The 19,351-nt window shown below is 48.9% G+C and overlaps 1 protein-coding gene across 1 annotated transcript in view; it reads left to right on the plus strand.

Moving 5' to 3' along the window:
- The first annotated feature begins 5,819 nt into the window (after positions 1 to 5,819).
- HECA (hdc homolog, cell cycle regulator) overlaps positions 5,820 to 19,351 on the plus strand; it is a 29,051-nt gene continuing 15,519 nt past the window's right edge. The window contains exon 1 of the mRNA XM_074168581.1: positions 5,820 to 6,057. Within this exon, the coding sequence (XP_074024682.1) occupies positions 5,820 to 6,057 (238 nt within the window). The remainder of the gene's footprint in view (positions 6,058 to 19,351) is intronic.

Here is a 19,351-nt window from a genome sequence, read left to right on the forward strand (position 1 = left end):
CAGCAAACGCTTCCCCACTGGATGTTTGGAAACTCAATCCAGTTTTTCAAAAGTAAACACCACAAAAATGATATGAAGACTTCTCCATCCCTTCTCCTACAACAACTGTTGCTATACCACCTTCCTACAGATGCCGAGGAAACTTGCCCATGTGTCACTTGGGGCCTTTGTAAAAGATAGCATCCATTATTCAAAGAATGAGTAACAGCTCACAGAGTACACGTTGTGCTTCCTTTTTTTTTTTTTTTTGTTAAGAAACGCCTGGAAGAAATGTTAACAACTTCTCTGCAGTAAACACTCGTGGAGAACTGGAAAAATTTCTGGGTTGTGGATAATTTTGTGCCTTGCAACTTCCCACAAAATGAGTATTTTTCACGGACGCATGATATTCCCTTGGAAAATCTGTGCTCTGCCTGTCATCTCAGCAATAACTATGTGAAATTGATATAATTTCCTTTAACTTCATCACTTCTGAATAGCAGCAGCGAAGGTAACAAATGCCACCAATTTTCCCTCGGTAGTTGAAAAGCTTCGGATGTGCGGTTCTGGAACCGAAGCTCCCAGGACTTGAAAAATACTTGGGGCTTCACAAGACTCTGCATTCAGCCAGTTGCCACAAATCATTTCTGAGCCGAGGAGCTCACATTTTCTGATTAAACTATTTTTCCCTGGCAAACTTCACTGACCGAGTGCGACGAGAACAGCCTGCTCGTCATTATTCCACAGAAAGGGCAGAGAAAGAGGGCTCGTGAACCCTGGATTTTATTGTCTTAAAAATTGGAAGGACTCACGTCACACCCCTTTGGAGAAATTACAAGCGACTTGGAGGACCGAAACTACTCGGAGGGAGTGGGCTGAGGAACCAAGGTCATTTCATCTCTTGCTTTCTGAGCTTCAGCCAAAGCCATTGGAGAAGAGGGAGGCGGCAGTGCGGATGTTCCCAGGCACTCAGTTAGGGGCTGTAATAACAGGAGGTGAAAAACCACTGCGGCACCAGTGGAAACCACAGATGGGGACCACAGAGGGAGAGGACAAGGGACTCGTTTCTCTTCTGAGAGGGTATTTTTGAAAGATGCCTAGCTGGAGCCCAGAGCTGAGTTTTTAGTCATCTTATGTAGCTGGGTGAGCAGCAACCTGTTATCTGGAGAGGTGACAGCAATAATTAGCAATAAAATAAACCGAAGTAGTCTATTTTGTCTCCCACAAAGGGTGTCTTATTTTTATTTCTTGATTATGGGTAGTCCTATTTGATCAGCGTGAAACTGGGCTTGAATGAACATTTTAAAGTTGTGCAGGAGAACTGCAGAGGTCTGAGTTTGAGTTTTCACTGTTTTAACCTAATTCTTTCTTTTTCACGCTATGGTCCCGTAAAGGTACCTAAATAGAATGCTTATACTACAGGATATTTGTCTTAAATGTCTCAGACAGGAAGGTCCCAAAATGTTTCACCACCTCTTCCCACTAGCTCTCTCTCACGCGTTTTGGGTGGGATACGGGGTGGAATATGGCTCGCTCGCTTTCTCCATCAGCAATTTAAGTCAAACAGCACTATTTTATCTACCCCCATTTCTTCTCAATTGAGTCCCTTTTCAGAGTATGCCCCTGATTTCGAGTCTCTGGTCTGTACCTATTGAGAAAGTCTCGTTTGCTCCTATACCATCATAGCGATTAGGTGCAGCCATTTACTTCTGTTATTGATGCTTTCAGCTCATTTTTGAACCTCAAAGGAGATTACACCAAGAATGAAATACTGGCCAATACCCGTAAAACCAAAATACATTGCTTATGGGAATTTTTCTTCGCTGTAGCAAACAGCCTTAGTACATTTTCTCAGAGTCTCTTGATCCTTTCTATGTGCATCTCTTTTGAAGTGTACAAATGTGATGCTGTTCACGCTACTACAGCCGGGTGTGGAGGTGCCTTTTATGTTCTAAATCAAAAAATTCAGTGAGATTGAGCAATTTATGAACATCTGCAAATCAAGTAAGCTACGGTTAGCTTTCTGGGACTGTTCCAGCCCTTTGTATAGGGAAAGAAATCGTAAAATATCAAAAAATATGAATAAATAAGAGTAAAAGGCTGTGGAAGGTGGCTCGTTTTGCCAATATCTTCCTTGTTTATTTATTAAATGAGGAGATCATGTCTATTCTGGTAAAGGAACCCCTCAGAAAGTATGATAAATGGAAAAGATCCAGGTGTGAAGAGAAATACAGTTGTTTTTCAAAATCTGTGTGAATAATGTAGCTACTTTTGAAATAACTCATTTCAGAGGGAAATGGCCACAACTACTCTGTGCACGTATATCTGGGAAGAGAAAGAGGTGCTTATTTTTGAGTTATGGAAAACAAAGGTATTGTAAAGGATTGGACTGTGGGGAGAGAAATTGCAGTGTTGGTTGGTGTGGACTAATTGCACTCGTCAGAAAGATGCATCTCCAGGACAAGCCTTGGCTGCCAATGCGGACCTGAGCAGAGCCACCTCGCTCCCATGGGATGGGGAATGGAAGGGCCTTTGTGGAGAGGCTGGTGGAGATCCCTCACGTGGAGGGATCCTCATGAACCCACAAACAACCATGGGTTTAAGTAGGAAAAGTGCACGTACCGTGGGACTGTGGCAGTCCAGTTCCTCTGCCAGACCAGGCAAGGGAAATCAGGCAGTGTACATGGTAGCATCAAGACAGACGAGATAAGTTTCCGCATCTAAAACTAGCGTGTACCTTGAGCCTTCTCCTGCCCCACAAGCCTGCTCCTACTCACTGCTCTGCTGAGAACTCATCCTAGGTCACAAACCCGGCTCATGGCTGGCTCAGAGCCCCGGGAATCCCTGCATCTCCAAGACAACCTCCCTCTGTGCCACTCCCTTTCTGATGCCATGGGGGTCTTTTTGGTGCCGAGCACAAACACACCCTTAACGATGCCCAGCTTGTCTTTACCAAGTCAGCTTAGAGACATCACTTCAGAGAGGAAACGTCACCTTGCTGTGATTTTCACCTGGGACCCCCCTTCAGTCCTCCTGCTGCTACTCACAACCCTTCTGCTCTTTGTCAACTGACACAGGTCTTTGGTTTAGTAAGTTTTGTCACGCAGCTACAAATCTGTCCTCAGCGATGCTAACAAGAGGCCTTTCCTTGGGCTATGGATTTAGTAACGGTGCTTTGTACCCATAGAGGGCTGGTCACTACTTCGCTAAGTAGATCTGAACAAGAAAAGCCCCAGACACAGACATCTCCGGCAAGCACTGGCCACACTTGTGGAAGAGTTTTTTCACCCCTAGAACATACGGCAGATCTCTGTGACTCCCGAAACTGCCAGGAATTACTTGATCGCTGCACGTATTTCTACTCTTTCACCCCAAGAAGGTCTCACCTACACATTGCATGACCCTCAGAGAGCGGTAAGGCTGACTGGAGACCACCGAGGTTTGACCCTGCAAACCAGAAAGCTTGAATTTTGCAAAATTGATGTTTGAGGTGTTACATACTTGTAACAGTGCCACAGCACTTCAAATTACTCCTCTTGATGCACGGTAAGTAGCTGCTTTCTTGGCTCAAACTAGACCATTAAATCCAACACTCCACATCTACTCCGGACAAGAGAATCAGTCCCCTATTTCACATCCGTGGGGTTTTCACTGTTTTATAGGAACACGAAGACTTTCCCTGGAGGACTGACCCCCTGGTACTGCAGGCAATCATGTTTATGAGCTTGTGAATGTGATCATGGAAAGGATTCTTTTTTTTTTTTTTTTTTTTTTTTTTCGGTCTCAGAAACCTAAAGAACTGAAGGTGAAATCTGCTGTTGCCAAAACAAATGGCAATTCTGCGACTGAGATGGCTGGGATGAGGATCTGCCCACACTTGCGGCCTCGGCAATTGGCCACACTTTCTCTGTTCCTCTGGTCTCTAGACAGAAACGCACTTTAGAAGCTTCAAAGCTTTGAACTAAGGTGGGCAGGACATTTGGCTGCAGGAATGCAAGACGCTGAAAAGCACAGCATTTCAGAAGGTTTCCACCAACACAAGAAATTGCTTTAGTATCTCTCTAGAATGTTGATGTCCGCAGGCAAAGGAACCATGTGACTCAAAACTTCTAGTGACAGCTGCTCCACAGGGTATTTGAAAACACAGTGGCTCGTTTTCTTGGAAAACTAAGGCATTGGCTACAAGATGATCCAGGATGTACGTCCAGTTTCAAATAGGAAGAAATTTAGGAATCGTTCCGGGCAAACAGTTTGGCCAGCCACTGTGGATAAAGTGTAACTTGCAAAATGTAGCACCTTCCCATCAGACAGACCTCACTTATTACAGGTTTTGTAATTACCCGCTTTGACTTGACCTCTAGAGCCCAGGGAAGCTCATGTCCTCCCAGCCCGGACCGGTCACAGACCACTAACCACAACTGCTCTACGAAGGCACATTCTTGCACGCCCCTGTACTTCTTCCGTAAGGAAACGATGGAAACCTAATCTGCAGGATCTGGGTCAGAAGGAAAAAAAAAAAAAAAAAAAGTTAATTTATGTGCAAGGAAAAGCTGCCAGGCTCAGAACAACAGCTCAGCCTGGGAGCTGGCGCGCCGTTCTTAGGACAGGTTGTAATTTTTTTATTCCCAAATTGGATAAACTGGTAGGTACCAACGGGAGCACACCGGCAGGTGACACTTCGACCTGAGGAGCTGCTGCCGGTCGGAGAGGCAAAGGCACGTCGCCAGGGCCGCTGTTTCGCAACCGACTGGCAGCGTCTCGCCTCCCCGGGTGCGGGAATCCCGGGAATATTTGTCACCGATTTTCTGCTGTGCCTCCCCCCGAGCCCGGACTCCTGCAGAAGCTGAGGCTGCTGCCCCTCCACGTCACCTCTGTCGTGGCACGGTGGCTTCCAGCTCTTCTCCGGGTGTGCGCGGCAGTTTGATAGTCTTCATCTAACTCCTATCCTAAAGGTGTGCCCCCCCACCCCGCTATCCATCACCCACGGAGCTACCCCCTGCCAGCACCTACGAGACGAAAAATCTCCAGTCAGGGCTGTGATGTCGTAAGGCTTTTTGCTCCTTAACCCCCCCAAAACACGAGACACAATTATTTTGACACACGCACCACCCCTCCCACCCCCCCCCCCCCCGCTTTATTCCTGCACCTTCAGGGGACGTTTTCCAGCTGTTCCCAGCTGTTCGGATATTCACACCGCCCGGGGTGCCCAGGCGGGAGCCCAGCCCGGCCGGGGCTCCGGCGAGAAGCGCCCACGGAGACCCCCGCCACCCCGGTAGGGCCCACGGCGGCAGCTTCCCGGCGCGGCCGCCCGCTCCGCCCCGGCTACAGGGAGTGGGGGCGGCTCCGGTTCCCGCTCCATTTCCCGGTGGTGGGGCGCCCTTTTCCCCCCTCCGGGAAGCTCCGCCGCTCTCCCGTCCCGGTGCCACCGGCGGTGCGCGTGTGTCCCCCCACCCGCCGCCGCGGGAGCGGGGCTCTCCCCCTCCCGCTAAGCCCCTCCCGCTCCCTCCGCCTGGCTCAGCCCCGGCCGCCCCCCCCCCCCCCCTTCCCCTCCCAACGCGCTCCGCTTCCCGCTGCCGCCCGCGCCTGCTCCGGGAGGAAGCGGGGCGGCGGCGGCGGCGGCGCCCGGCCGAGCGGGACACGCCTTTCGCCCTCCCCGTCCCGGCCCCCCCCGTCCCAACCCCCCGGGCCCCGCCGCCCACCGCGGGCGCGGCGCAGCGCAGCGCGGCCGCCGCGGCCCCGCCATGAGCCGGAGGTAGCGGCGGCGGCGCCTTCCGCAGCCGCCGCCGCCCTCCCTCTCTCCCTCCCGCCCCGCCGCGGCGGCGGCGGCGGCCGGGCCCGCGATGCCGAACCAGAAGGGCGGCAAGGGCAAGAAGAACAAGCGGGCCAACAGCAGCGGCGACGAGCAGGAGAACGGGGCGGCGGCGGGCGGCGGAGCCGGAGCGGCGGCGGGCGGAGGAGCCGGGGCTGGCGGCGGAGCCGGAGCGGCGGCGGGCGGCGGCGGCGGCGGTGGCGGGGCGGGCGGCGGAGCGGGCGGCGCGGCGGCGGCGGGCGGCGCGGCGCCCGGGGACGTCAAGAACGGTGAGCGGCGGCGGGGACGGGCCCCGCGGCCTCCCGCCGTGGCGCAGGCGGCGGCCGGGGGGCGTGTGGGCGGCGCGGGGTGCGGGGGCCCGGCGGGAGGGGACGTGCGGGCGGGGAGCCCGGGGGCGGCGATGGGGGCCGGGGGAGGAGCGGGGCGGGCCCCGGCGGGGGGCAGAGGCGGCGGGGGGGGGGGGGGCGACGCCCGGGGCCCTGCGGGGCCGCTGGCGGCATCTCCCCGGGAGGCGCGGCGGGGCCGGGGGGATGCTCGCCGGGGTGTCCCCGCCCGGTGACCCGCCGGAGGGCGGGGGGGGGGGGGGGGGAGCTCGGGGGCGGCGGCGGCGGTGCTGAAAGCGGCTGCCGGGGCTGCGGGCGGGGGGAGCGCGGTGAGCGGGGCAGAGCGCATCCCCGGTGGGATGGGATGGGGTGGGATGGGGTGGGGGGGTGTGTGTATGGGGGGGGGGGGGCATTGCCCGCCGGTCCCGGCCGCGTCCCGCCTTGTTCGGTGCTGGCTTGAAAAATCCCGACTTTTTCTTTCAGCGCGATTAAAAATGGAGTCCTACTTTTCGGCCCGTTTTATTTGCCGTTTCCCAGCGGTTGGGTTTGTGCGGGCAACGCGCTCCCTTCTCATCGAGCATTTCGGGCTGCCCTCGGTCGGTGGGTCGCTTTGGGGTTCCCAGCAGGTTTTAGTTTTTTTTTTTGGTTGGGTTTTTTTTTTGTTGTTGTTGTGGTTTTTTTTTTTGTTTGTTTGTTTGGTTTTGTTTGTTTGTTTGTTTTTTGGTAAGGTATTTTCTTGCAGAAACTTGCACCGCTCTCCCTGTGTGGGGATAGTCTTCCTGCCAAACGGTATTTCAGGCTAAAACTGAAGGTGGGCTAGGATTTTATCGCGCTTTTTTTTATTTTTTTTTTATTTTTTTTTTTTTTGCTAAGCCGCAAATCCCCACGTCTCGGGTCGGCTGCCAGATTTACAAATTGCGGCGCAGACTCTTCGCTCTTGCCTTTTTTTTTTTTTTTTTTTTCCCCCCCCTCCCTCCCAAGTTGGACTCCAGCTTTTTACTCTTCATACTTTGGGGAAAAGAAAAAAAAAAAGAAAAAAAAAAGGAGAAAAAAAAAGGAGAAAAAAAAAGAAAAAAAAAAGAAAAAAAAAAGAAAAAAAAAAGAAAAAAAAAAAGAAAAAAAAAAAGAAGTAGGAGGGTATCGACAACTGGCTTTTTATACTTTGTGGCAGTAGTTTTGCCTGGGGGCTGTTAGCCAAAGGTAGTTCCAAGAATCTCACTCCGGTTCGCAAGATGTCCGATTCCCCTGTATTATTTAATGGAAACTTTTCCTTAGAAATATTAGCTATTAATTGCAAATCGCTTCAGCTCACAAAGGTCTCTTGCCAGACTGCTTTTATTGAGAGTATTACTTACTCCAGAGAATCACGGAGAATGCTTAGAATTTCCTTTTTGGATTTGGGGGTTGATTGGTTGTGGGTTTTTTTTGACTATTTCTTCTAAGTGAGTGCGGAAGGGAGGAAAAAAAAAAAAAAAAGAAAGAATAGCAGGAGTTAGAGAATTTCTAGTGACTTCAGTCCGGTGATGTAATCTGTGCCAGATCCGCTTTGCAGGTGGTGTCTCATTCACCACACTGTTGGCTGTTATTTAGTTTTTTTTGAGGTGGGAAGAAACAGTGTTTCCAGTTTATTTTTTTTCCCCTTTCCGGCAGGAGTGGAAGCAGAGGGGTGTTTGTGCTGCGGCTGTTTCGCGTGGGGATAACGAACGAAGCGTTGTTCCTTGTGTAGGTGCCGCGGAAGGTGATGCCGGTGGGCACCGGTACCGGTACAGCTTTATAGCTGGGCAGGTTGTCAGTCATCTTCAGCTGTAAGACTGCGTGTCCCAGGTGGTTTATGTGTCCTTCCCCTGCGGCGTGCAGCATCCTCAGAAGTTGAGGCTGCCTTTCCGAGAGCAAACCCGAGATTCTCCTTTACTAGAATCATAAAATCGTCTAGGTTGGAAGGGACCTTCAAGATCATCTTGTCCAACCATCAACCTAACTGACAAAAATAAACACCCACAAAACAACAAAGTGCAACACCATCACTAAACCATGTCTCCCAGCACCATGTCAACCCGCCTTTTGAAGGGTTGGTGCCTCAACCGCTTCCCTGGGCAGCCCATCCCAATGTTTGATAACCCTTTCAGTGTAGAAATTTTTCCTGATATCCAATCTGAACCTCCCCTGGCGCAACTTGAGGCCGTTTCCTCTAGTCCTGTTGCCTGTGACTTGGGAGAAGAGACCGATCCCTGCCTCTCTACACCCTCCTTTCAGGGAGTTGTAGAGAGCAATAAGGTCTCCCTTCAGCCTCCTTTTCTCCAGGCTGAACACCCCCAGTTCCCTCAGCCTCTCCTCATAAGACTTGTGCTCCAGACCCCTCACCAACTCCATTGCCCTTCTCTGGACCCGCTCCAGCACCTCAATGTCTTTTTTGTGGTAAGGGGCCCAAAACTGGACACAGCACTCGAGGTGGGGCCTCACCAGTGCCCAGTACTGGAGGACAATCACCTCCCGAGTCCTCTCCTAGTAGTAGAGATTCTCCCTACTTCCATATGACTTCAGTGGTCAAAAGCGTCCTCAACTCTTTTGTCAGATCCCTCCCTCCCCTTTTTTTGTCCCCTCACAACAGAGGTACGACATTGGCTTTGGCGTTTGCTGGGGGTGCCTGGTTATCACACCTGAACTTTTCCTCTGTGGGATCATTGCTTCTAGTCATAGCTTTAATTTCAGATAATCATAAAAGCTGGACGAGTAGATGTGGCTGCTAGCTTTATTTTACACTGACTACTGCCCATCAGATAATCCAGAGCTGGAAGTGCTGTAAATTGTATTCTCGCTGATAAATCCAAAGCTTTTGGCAGTTTTGGTTTGGGAGATGAAAGGAGAAACTGCTCCTGTCGTGCTACAGAGCTGGGAATCCGGCTCTTCTGTGCGAGGAAAAGATGAGATAGTGGTAATGGATTCCCCCCAGTCCTCAAAACCCATGACTCTGAGATGATCCTGTGTAGTATGGCCAGGGCCGTGGAGGCAAGTGTCCCGTCACGGGACTCGAGGTGTTTGCGGGAGGCCGTGCGCTTGCGGCTACCTGGTCGCTCAGCAGTTCATGGAGGACGCGGCCTGCTGCAGTGAGTTGTGAGGTTTAATGGAGTTCTGCTGTGCGCAGGCAACTCTCGATTATTCACGGGGGATTATCTGGGCTGCGGATTAAGCGTGCTGGGCGCGGGGAAGGTCTTCGCTGTGCTGCTTTTGGGCCCCGCAGCTGCATGTGGGTCCCTCGTCCCTGGGTGGGCTCTTCTCTCCTTCATCATCACCGTACGCTGTTCTAGAGTAATTGGCACGTGCCCGGTATTGCCGCTCTCCTGCTCTATCTTTACCCTGGAAAAGCAGTAGATGATGGTAATAACGTAACCTGTTTTCTTTTCATTAATGTGGCAAGGCAGAAGTATGCAGAGATGAAAGCGGCAGATTGAACAACTGCAAAATGAAGATTGTCTGTGCAGACCTTGGCTTTGCCTCATGTTGTCAGTATGACAGTCTAATTACGCAGTCCCATCAGGACCCTGCTTCGCTCAGGGAAGGGAGAGAGGGTCAGATATTTTTTATTTTTTTTTTTGAAGTCTTCACAGTTCCTTATGTGGTCCATGTATTGTTTCTGCCCCCCATCCACGTGCCATAATGAAACAGAAATTTTAATTTCCTCCATACAGCTCTGTCTAGAGGTGCCGTGTAATTTGGACCTGCCGTTATAGCACCCCTTTACAGTGGGAAGATGTTGTTCCCTTTTACATTTCGACACAAATTTAGCTTCAGTCCCTGCACAGTTTTCCCTTAAAGTGTCAGTCAGTTTTTGGCATGATGGCTGAGAAATGTAGGCTGATTTTTTTTCCCCTGCCCCAAGAGGGCATCTGCTTATGCTTTTTTTTTTTTTTTTGGTGGTGTTTTAATTTTTGCATGTAGAGCTCAAACTGTGATCAAAGGGTTCTAGACTCCCATGGGGGAATCGGGAAGGTGGAGACCATAACCACTGACCAGATGTGATGGCTTTTCTCCGTCTTGCACTGTAACTTTTTAGCAGGCGTTGGGATGATGCCCACAAGGAGGATTCATGTTCTGTAGCTGGGCCTTCCCTTCCTATCTCTTCCATCAGACCAAGGGAATTCTGTGTATGATAGATTAATCGTTCTTGACCAAAGTGCATCCATTTTCTGCACTGAACAGGCACAGGTCATGGGGTTGGGGGGTGGACTAATTTTATGAGGACAGGCTGAGAGAGTTGGGTTTGTTCAGCCTGGAGAAGAGAAGGCTCTGGGGAGACCTTAGAGCCCCTTCCAGTACTGAAAGGGGGCTACAGGAGAGATGGGGAGGGACTCTTTATTAGGGAGTGTAATGATAGGAGAGGTAATGTTTTTAAACTGAAAGAGGGGAGATTTAGATCAGATCTGAGGAAGAAATTCTTTCCTGTGAGGGTGGTGAGGCACGGGAACAGGTTGCCCAGAGAAGCTGTGGCTGCCCCATCCCTGGAGGGGTTCAAGGCCAGGCTGGCTGGGGCTTTGAGCAACCTGGTCTGGTGGGAGGTGTCCCTGCCCATGGCAGGGGGGTTGGAACTGGATGATCTTTAAGGTCCCTTCCAATCCAAACCATTCTATGATTCTATAATACTGTTGTAGGGCACAGGGAAACAGAAATGTCACAGAAAGCCTCATTTCTTAGATTCCCTGTCTTCAGAGTGGTTGAATGATATCCCTAATCAATTTTTAGTTTTCTAGATAATTTTCTGGGTTACTTTTCTTAAGTAAACTGGAAAATCTGAGCTGTCATCATGTAAAATTATACCAGGAGCTCTGTGGGATTGTGCACTTACCTCACTGACTCCAGCTTTGTGGAATACCCGTGTTCCCGATGGCGATAGCTGGTTACCTTCATCTGTAGACACCAACGAGCTGAGGGGGCAGCACATTTTGCCCTGAGCAGCAGAAGAGGAAAATCCACGGGGTTTACTTCAGATCTGAGGGCTATGAGTGGCACATTCCTGCTCCGTTTCTGCCTTGCTGAGCCTGGGCACTTTTACACCATCAGCTCCAGCTGTTTTATCCCTTTATCCTACAAACATCTTGCTCTGGTCTCCACATATAGTCGTTTCTGACCCTAAAATTCTTTCTTCCATCCATTTTCTTTGTTTTGTTTCCATTCTTGGTCTCATTGTCCCGTAGACACAAGTCCTCTTCATCCTCTTGATGGTCACTATCTTAGCATCTTGCTGCTTTGTCCCCTTGTCGCTCTAGTCTCTCCATCTTTGGTGCTATGAGAAGATGAGAGAAAAGGAGAAGCTGGTTCTCCTTATCTGTTCTTTTCCCCTTTAACATGGGGTTCATTATAGCCAGCTAAATTAAACTAAGAAAATGTAGCATGGCTTTCTCTAAATCACTGTCTTATTGTGTATTGGCCACCTGTTTTAAGACCATGCATTTCCCCTTCCTCCTTAGGTGAGCCCCCCAAAAAATGGGAGAGCTGGTGATTTGGTGGGTTGTCAGGTGGAGTTGCCAGAGGTCAGATTTGTACAGGATCCATGGAATCACGGGATTATAGAATTGTCTAGATTGGAAGGGACCTTAAGATCATCTAGTCCAACCATCAGCCTAACTCTGATAAAAGCCCCATCACTAAACCATGTCACTAAGCGCATGGGCCCGTCATTTAAATACCTCTGGGGATGGTGACTCCACCACTTCCCTGGGCAGCCCATTCCAAGGCTTAATAACCCTTTCAGTGAAGAAATTTTTCCTAATATCCAATCTGAACCACCCCTGGTGCAACTTGAGGCCGTTTCCTCTTGTCCCATCACCTGTGACTTGGGAGAAGAGACTGACCCCTGCCTCTCTACACCCTCCTTTCAGGGAGTTGTAGGGAGTGAGAAGGTCTCCCCTCAGCCTTCTATTCTCCAGGCTGAACAACCCCAGCTCCCTCAGTTCCAGGCACGAGAGTCCTTCAGGGGAAAAAAAGGCCATGGAGGAGCTGGTGGAGGTGGTTGCAGGAGGTCTCAGTGGAGCATGGTTTCCCAGGGGTGGAGATGCTGCCGTGTTGTGCCACCAAGGGGCTGTGAGTGGTGCCCCCCACACTGGCCGGACTCTGAACTTGTCTGTGGTTACCTGGGTTTGAAATGGCCAGTTGTGCTCTTGCACACTCTTCACCTGGGTTTCACAAATTTGCAAGACTGATTTACTTTCAAACAAAAATGCTGATGTAGGTCAAGCGTACGAAGAAGAAAATCAGTCAGCGCCACAGTGATTAATGTATTGAAAGCTGTGACTGGCCAACAATTAAGATTTACCAAAAAAAAAAAAAAAAAAAAAATTATATCCTGGAGGTGGAATAGTTAAAGAGGGCCAGAAAATTTCTCAGTGCAATATTTAATTTAAAAATGTATTTTTAGAGGATGAATTGCTGTAGTATTTAAGCATGGATTAATATTTGCTGTCAAATGTTCCCTGCTGCATGTAACATCCAGTTCCAGTTTGGCACTCTGGTGATGTTCAGTATTGGTACCTTCTTATTACTTAGCTTGAGGGAGTCCCATTGATATCAGTGAGACCACCTGGAAAATTAAGTTTCTGTTCTGTTGCAGTGACTAGAAAATATAATACCTATTAATTTTCTAAAGGAAAGCCATTTTGCTTCATAATTCCATTGAGTTCTTCTAACTGCAGAAATCAATTGAATGCAAATTTCACTGTCTCTATCGATGCAAATCGGGTTGGAAAGGGCTTTCACGTTAGTCTTAGGATTTTTAAAACTATGCGATTACGTGCTTTTGTAGCAAATGCAATTCATGTTCTGCAGATCTTTGCGAATGGAATCGTGTCTGTGGTATTGCTGGATAAAATAAACACTATCCTTTCATGCAAGCAAGTACACACCCATTGAATTTTTTATTTTTTTTTTTATTTTTTTTTAACAGTTATTTGCTATCAAAATGGTTATCGGTGCCCTGACGGCATTCTGTGTTGGTGTGATTAGTCATTTGCTCGAGCGTAGCGCTTGCGTGAGAAAGGGTTAGGCTTGATGTTTGCTTTTCGTATCGGGAAAGAACAGTTTTTGAACTCGTTGCTTTACTTGGGCTGTTCTCATCCCGCATCTTCCTCCCCAGTGATCTAACGAGTAGTGACAAAACGATTGCCAGTCCTTGGAGACGTCTGTAAGTTTTTTTCAGCCTTGCATATTGAGACATCCTTTGATATTAAAGCGCCGCGATGACCGGCAGACGTCTGTCCTTCTCTGCTTTTCTTCCCGCAGTGTGTGCGAGGGGCCGGGGGGGGGGGCGGAAAATTAGAGGTAAACCTTGCATCCGGCTCAGGGTAAAATACTCCGGCTAGTCTTCAAGGTGTCTAAATTACAACAGCATTAGTAGGGCATGGGCTTTCTTTAAACAGTTTTGATAGAAATTCAAATAATTTCGAAGAGGCCTCTTGAAGTGGTAATCTGGTCGCTGGAGTGGGTAATTCCGTTTTGAAAGCTTGTGGGATTTTTGAGTGGAGCACTGGCATTTCCCGGCAGACTTCAGTGACGTTTATGCTCTTGAGACCATTCACTTTAACCTTTATCTCTTTCTCTCTGTCTCTCCGGCAGTGGTAGAGTCTACCAGTTCTCTTTCCAGGGCTCGAGAGGGTTATTGCTGCTGCTGCTCCTCTCTGGAACGGCTGCTGGGAGAGGAGGTGGCTTCGGTCAGAGCCTGGCCATGGAGTGTTCCCGGCACTCCCTGTCTTCACTTCTGTGCTGCCGATACTCGTTTTGGGAGCCGTGTACAGCCGAGGTCCCCGTGTGCTGCACAGATGCCAAAGATGCCACACGGGAAGGGCTGGGAGCCAGGACAGCACCGTCGGGGAGATGTCTATTGGAACCGACAGCTCCACACTCAGAAGGTGCCGTCTCACAGAGATGCTGGGCACCGCAGCCGGGGTGACCGCATCTCCCAGTTCCCACTGGTTTTCTACCAGCTTCTTTAGGCATGGGAAATAAATATATTCTCTGTCATATTGAAACTTGGGAAGGATAGACCAGTGACGGAAATGTCCCTAGACTTGATGCCACTTGACTCAACCTTTTTTCTACCTTTTTCTCTTCCCTTCTTGTGCTTTTGGATTGGGTCCGGTGGCTAGCTGGCTCTGAATCGGGGCAAGTCCAGCCTGTGGTGTTTATGCCTGTGCTTGGTATTAGGGCATCTACTGCTTGCCACAGTTCTCTCTTTATTCCCAGCATGAGTTGAAATTTGCCACTGAAAACTTGCTGGGGCAGGTGCATTAGAGCCTGCTTTAGCTATTAGGATGTCTGTTTCTCGAAGAACTAACCGGGGTTAGTTTTCTGTAACGTTTCAAGGTCTTAAAAGCTATTGGAAGGCTACGGTGAGAGAACTTAATGGTGGGAAGGCTTTGCTGTGAGGATGATTCATGTGCGGACAAAGCAACAGCCAACGTTCAGAACATGTTAATGCCCACCAGTCTGGAGATGGTCACTAATCTCTGCATTCGCCATGACAGAGGTCACCATTAGAATCCACCCTACGCTGAGGAGTGCGAGGAGTCTTCCTGGCCAGGGCACGATTGCTTGTGGCACGAAGGACCGATTGTCACCTGACACTTGATGAAGCCAACTCAGAATTCACAGGGCAGTGTCAGGAGTGCATTGGCATTAGCTGTCCTGGCGCCGACGCAGGTAGAGGCTCAGGCCTGTTCTCTTTGGTATGGTGAACTGGTGATGTTTTCAGGTGGACTGAGGGTGTTACAGCACAAGCCAGGGCAAGATTTCTCCTGTGCAGAGAGGGTCTGTGCATCCTAAGCAAAAGCCAAAGCTGGTGATGGAGTTGTTATCTGTGTTTGGGCGACAGGCATTAAATGGAAAGAAGTTGGCTAAGATGGCTAGATGATAACTGTACAGATTATGGTGACTTCTACAAGACTCTGTGAATTCTCATGATGGGTTTCAGTGGCGTAGGCAGTTAGTCCATCTTGGAGCGCGTTCGTCCGTCTTGGAGCTGTGTAAGCAAACCACAAAACTGTTGTGCACGTGTAAGAGCCCATCCTCCTTAGTTTGTATGGTTTTGCTCTTGGCTTTCTGACTTTGGTGAGGTGATGGCTGAGCTGGGAGTGGGTGGTTGAATGAGAGCCACAGATAACTGACTTCATATCATGTGCTAATTGCTGCTTTCATCAATAGGCACTAGCTCTGGCTGTGCTGTAAGTTAGAAGGTGTTAACGTGGCAGGTATGAGTTAAGCCTTCAGGATTTCCATGGCATCTTCCCCCTGCTCTGTAGTTGCTGGGCCTTTCTCGCTTTTGTGGATTTTTTTTTTTTTTTTCTTGTGAAGAGACTCCCTTGAAGGCCAAGCGTGAAGTCAGCGTTAAGTGAAGTGTGTGGAGATGGTTCTAGCATCTACTGAGCCCTCCAAGGAGTACCGTCATCTGAATTCCCAGGTGAACTAGAGTTTAGCAGCTCCAAATTACCTGAAATCTTTTCGAGGGGAAGGCGATCACTTCATATGGCTGCTCACCTGATAGAGCTGGTGACACCTTGCACATGGGGTAAGCGTGCCAAGGAGAGCCAGGCTGCTTGCCGCTTTGTTCTCCTTAAGTCCCTTCTGAGCGTAAATGCTGACTTCCAGCTACTTGGTCCTTGGCGGCGGCAGGACTGAGCTCCAGATTGGCACCTAAGTCTCAATACATAGGGTCCCCTTGCGATGAGGGGTTGTCTGGAGTCAGTGGCTCTCCGAGGGTGATTGAGGTGGCTCTGCATTGGGTGTCACACCAGTCTGAGCTCTGTCTATCGCTCACTGAAGATGGGCTGCCAACGTTGGCTTCTCTTTCCAAGAGCATAAGAGGGAGTCTCTTCACACCCAGAAGAAAGCCTGTGTTTTAGGTGGCTTACCAGGTGCTGCTGTCTTGGTTTTTCCCCCTCCCTCCTGGAGAATGACTGGAAACTTTGATCTTGATCAGGCTGCAAAGATTGCTTAAGAAGTTTTGGAGAGACGTCAGTCACCGTCAGTGAGTGTTATCAATATAAGCCATGAGCCGAGCTGTTTTGAAAGACTTCTCTTACTGTTTGTCGGCTGTTATTTGTTGTTGTGGCTGCACTGAAGATCCAAGCTTGCCTTTTGGATCCACTTGTGGAATGTTTTTTTCCCCTTGCATTCTTCCTGCTGCATCCAGGCTTTTAGGAAGGTGGCTGATCATTTCTGTCTTGCCTCGTAATTCGTGCCGTTTAACCAGTTAATCCGTATGGCCATACCATTTTGTCATGTCTTGGTAATTTTTTGCATATTAGATTGTCTTCTGAGGTTCACCAAAGCAAACACATTGGACAATTAATACAAGTTTTCTGTTCGGTCTGTTTTGTTTATTTTCTACAGCTGCATTACAGTATTAGCACAATAATATTGTATGACTCCAATTAAAATAAAGTTGTGCTGATGGTAGAGGAAATTCAGAGGATCCGTGCAGATGGTTGGTAGGGAGTAGCCTTCCGCAGAAATGACTCAGCTCTGGTTCAAGCTGGCAGAGCGAACAATTCCTAGCTGGGGAGGGTTGTGAAGAGAACACTCTTCACGGGAAAGCAGTGGTAGAGGTTAAAGTGCTTGATTTGCAAAGTATGTGTCCCACAGGTACCCTTCTGGCCTCGGTGATGTGCTGGCAACTGAAGTGTCCTTGGCGTAGGTGATGAGATGCCAGAGTAACGGTAGACCAAAAGCAAGCCATAATAAGTGTCTTGCAGCTGAGCCAGTGCCAAGACCTTACTTTTTTTTTTTTTTTTGATAATTTCCTTTTTCCCAGCTCCTTAACAACCTACTGTCGCCTGACGGTTGTTTCAAGATGACAGTAGGGCTGCCTCTTCCAACAGCCACCCCGCTTGTCCCTCCTCTGCCCCCAGCCTCACGTGTTTGACACGTCCCTTGAGCTTCACCAGCAATTGCGAGCCTGTGGGATGAGCTAAAACCTACGCTGACGAGTACAGGAAATAATTATCTGTTTCTGTCCACTGAGTGCAAAACTCTGGTGCTGAACACAATGGATAATGTGGGAACGTGGCGGGGGAAGAGCGCATCCTGCTTGAGGCATCCACATTGAGGACTTGGAACAAACGAGAGCCGTCAGGAAACTGAAGCCGTGGAGTCGTTGCATTTGGCTTGCTGGGTGCACGGTTGGTTTTGTGATGGGTGTGTAAACAGGAGTAAACAACATTCTCCTCCATTTACTTCACCAGAGGGAAGTTCCGCAGGGCGGCTGTTGTTCTACCGCTTTCATTTGGGTCATAAAACGGGAAGGGTAGTCTTCACCCTCTTTATTTTTTTTTATTAAAAAGTAGAAACCAGTTAATGTGGTGTTTGGGGGGTCTTTTGGTTGCTCAAGGAGATTTATATCAGCTGTCTGTTTTTATTACTGGCTTTTATTGAGGTTTATAAACCTGAACTGAAAAACCGAGGAAAAGCCAAACACCCAAACGAGCTTCCTTGCAGTTTCTGTCATGTTCTCATTTTTGAAAGAAAAGTTAATTTCATGGTAGTCTGTCAAACATAAAACATAACCTTGTTTAAGCAATGAGCTATCTTTGCTCAAACTTACATTTGTTTGGAATAGTGTATGTTATTTCTGTTTTAGAGGACATTTACGTGCTGCCCCTTGCAACTTGATTTCAGAATTACTGCTCAAAATCACCACAGTGGAATATGAGAAAACATTTATTTTGATGTGAAACATAACTTGTGGAAAGAAGCAGCGTGCAATTGTAGTTGCAGCTTGGCAGCCTGTCTGTTACAGCCGTGCGCTCGTGTCTAAATGTCAAAGCCGTTCTGCTACAGAGAGCTGCACGCTGGCTTGTTTTGTTCTCGTAGGCTGTGAAAATCATCTCGAAACTGAGAGGTAAAATAGAGGTACTTTTCTGGTCATTTAGGCATTCTTTCAGAAGCGTCTGCTGGGAGAATGGATGCTGCTCTGATACCTGGGAATCTTTCATAGAATCATAGAATGTTTTAGGTTGGAAGGGACCTTAAAGATCATCCAGTTCCAACCCCCCTGCCATGGGCAGGGACACCTCCCACCAGACCAGGTTGCTCAAAGCCCCATCCAGCCTGGCCTTGAACACCTCCAGGGATGGAGCATCCACAGGTTCTCTAGGCAACCTGTTCCAGTGTCTCACCACCCTCACAGGAAAGAATTTCTTCCTAATATCTAATCTCAATCTCCCCTCTTTCAGTTTAAAACCGTTACCCCTCATCCTATTGCTCCACTCCCTGATCAAGAGTCCCTCCCCATCTCTCCTGTAGCCCCTTTAGGGACTGGAAGGTGCTATAAGATCTCCCCGGAGCCTTCTCTTCTCCAGGCTGAACAACCGCAATTCTCTCAGCCTGTCCTCATAGGAGAGGTACTCCAGCCCTCTCATCATCTCCGTGGCCCTCGTCTGGACCTGCTCCAACAGGTCCATGTCCTTCTTATGATGGGGGTCCTAGAGCTGGATGCAGTACTCCAGGTGGGGTCTCATGAATGCAGAGTGCAGTTCATTTTTCCTGAAGTTGAATTTTATAATTTTGGAAACCAGAGATGTGTTGAGCTATTAGCTACTTGGAAGCAAATTATATTTAGGTGACAAACCGACTTGGGGCTGCAGGTGCGGATGGGCAGTTTGGCCATGTGGGTTTCTATTTATTCCACTTTATTGTCTCTCGACAGTAATTGTTGTACTGTTATCATAAAACATTTAGACGATGATTCTCCCTGACTTTTTGAAGAATAATCTCAAAATGCATTTCTAATGAATGGGAAATAGAAGGGCCCGATAACAAGAATTTTTAAAGTTTTGTAATTCTGTAATAAGTGCTTTGTCTCGTTTATAAAATGATGATTAAATAACCCAGAGCACTTTCAAGGGTGTGAATTGATGGGAAGAGCTCTTCACATTTGCTAATGTGGCTCCCATACTAAGTGATGTGAATGCTGTCTCTTTCGCTCCTAAGGCGTATCTGTTGCTGTGAACTGGGGAAGTTGCACAAAAAATTGCTTTGTTTTCCATTTCTTATTTATTCTTTATGTAGGGACATGTGGCATGATTATGTTTGGCAGGAGACATGAATGGAGAGAAGTCTGCAAGGGATGTTCAGTCCTGCACAGTCTGTTTTGTACAGATAGACCTGCTGGAATTTGAAATACTAGGCAGAACCAAGCGTTGGCTTGAGGTTTCTATATACTTTTCAGGTAGTGGAGTTACCTGCTTTCTTAAATATG

The sequence above is a fragment of the Numenius arquata genome, chromosome 2 (assembly GCF_964106895.1).
Source record: "Numenius arquata chromosome 2, bNumArq3.hap1.1, whole genome shotgun sequence".
Classification (NCBI taxonomy): Eukaryota; Metazoa; Chordata; class Aves; order Charadriiformes; family Scolopacidae; genus Numenius; species Numenius arquata.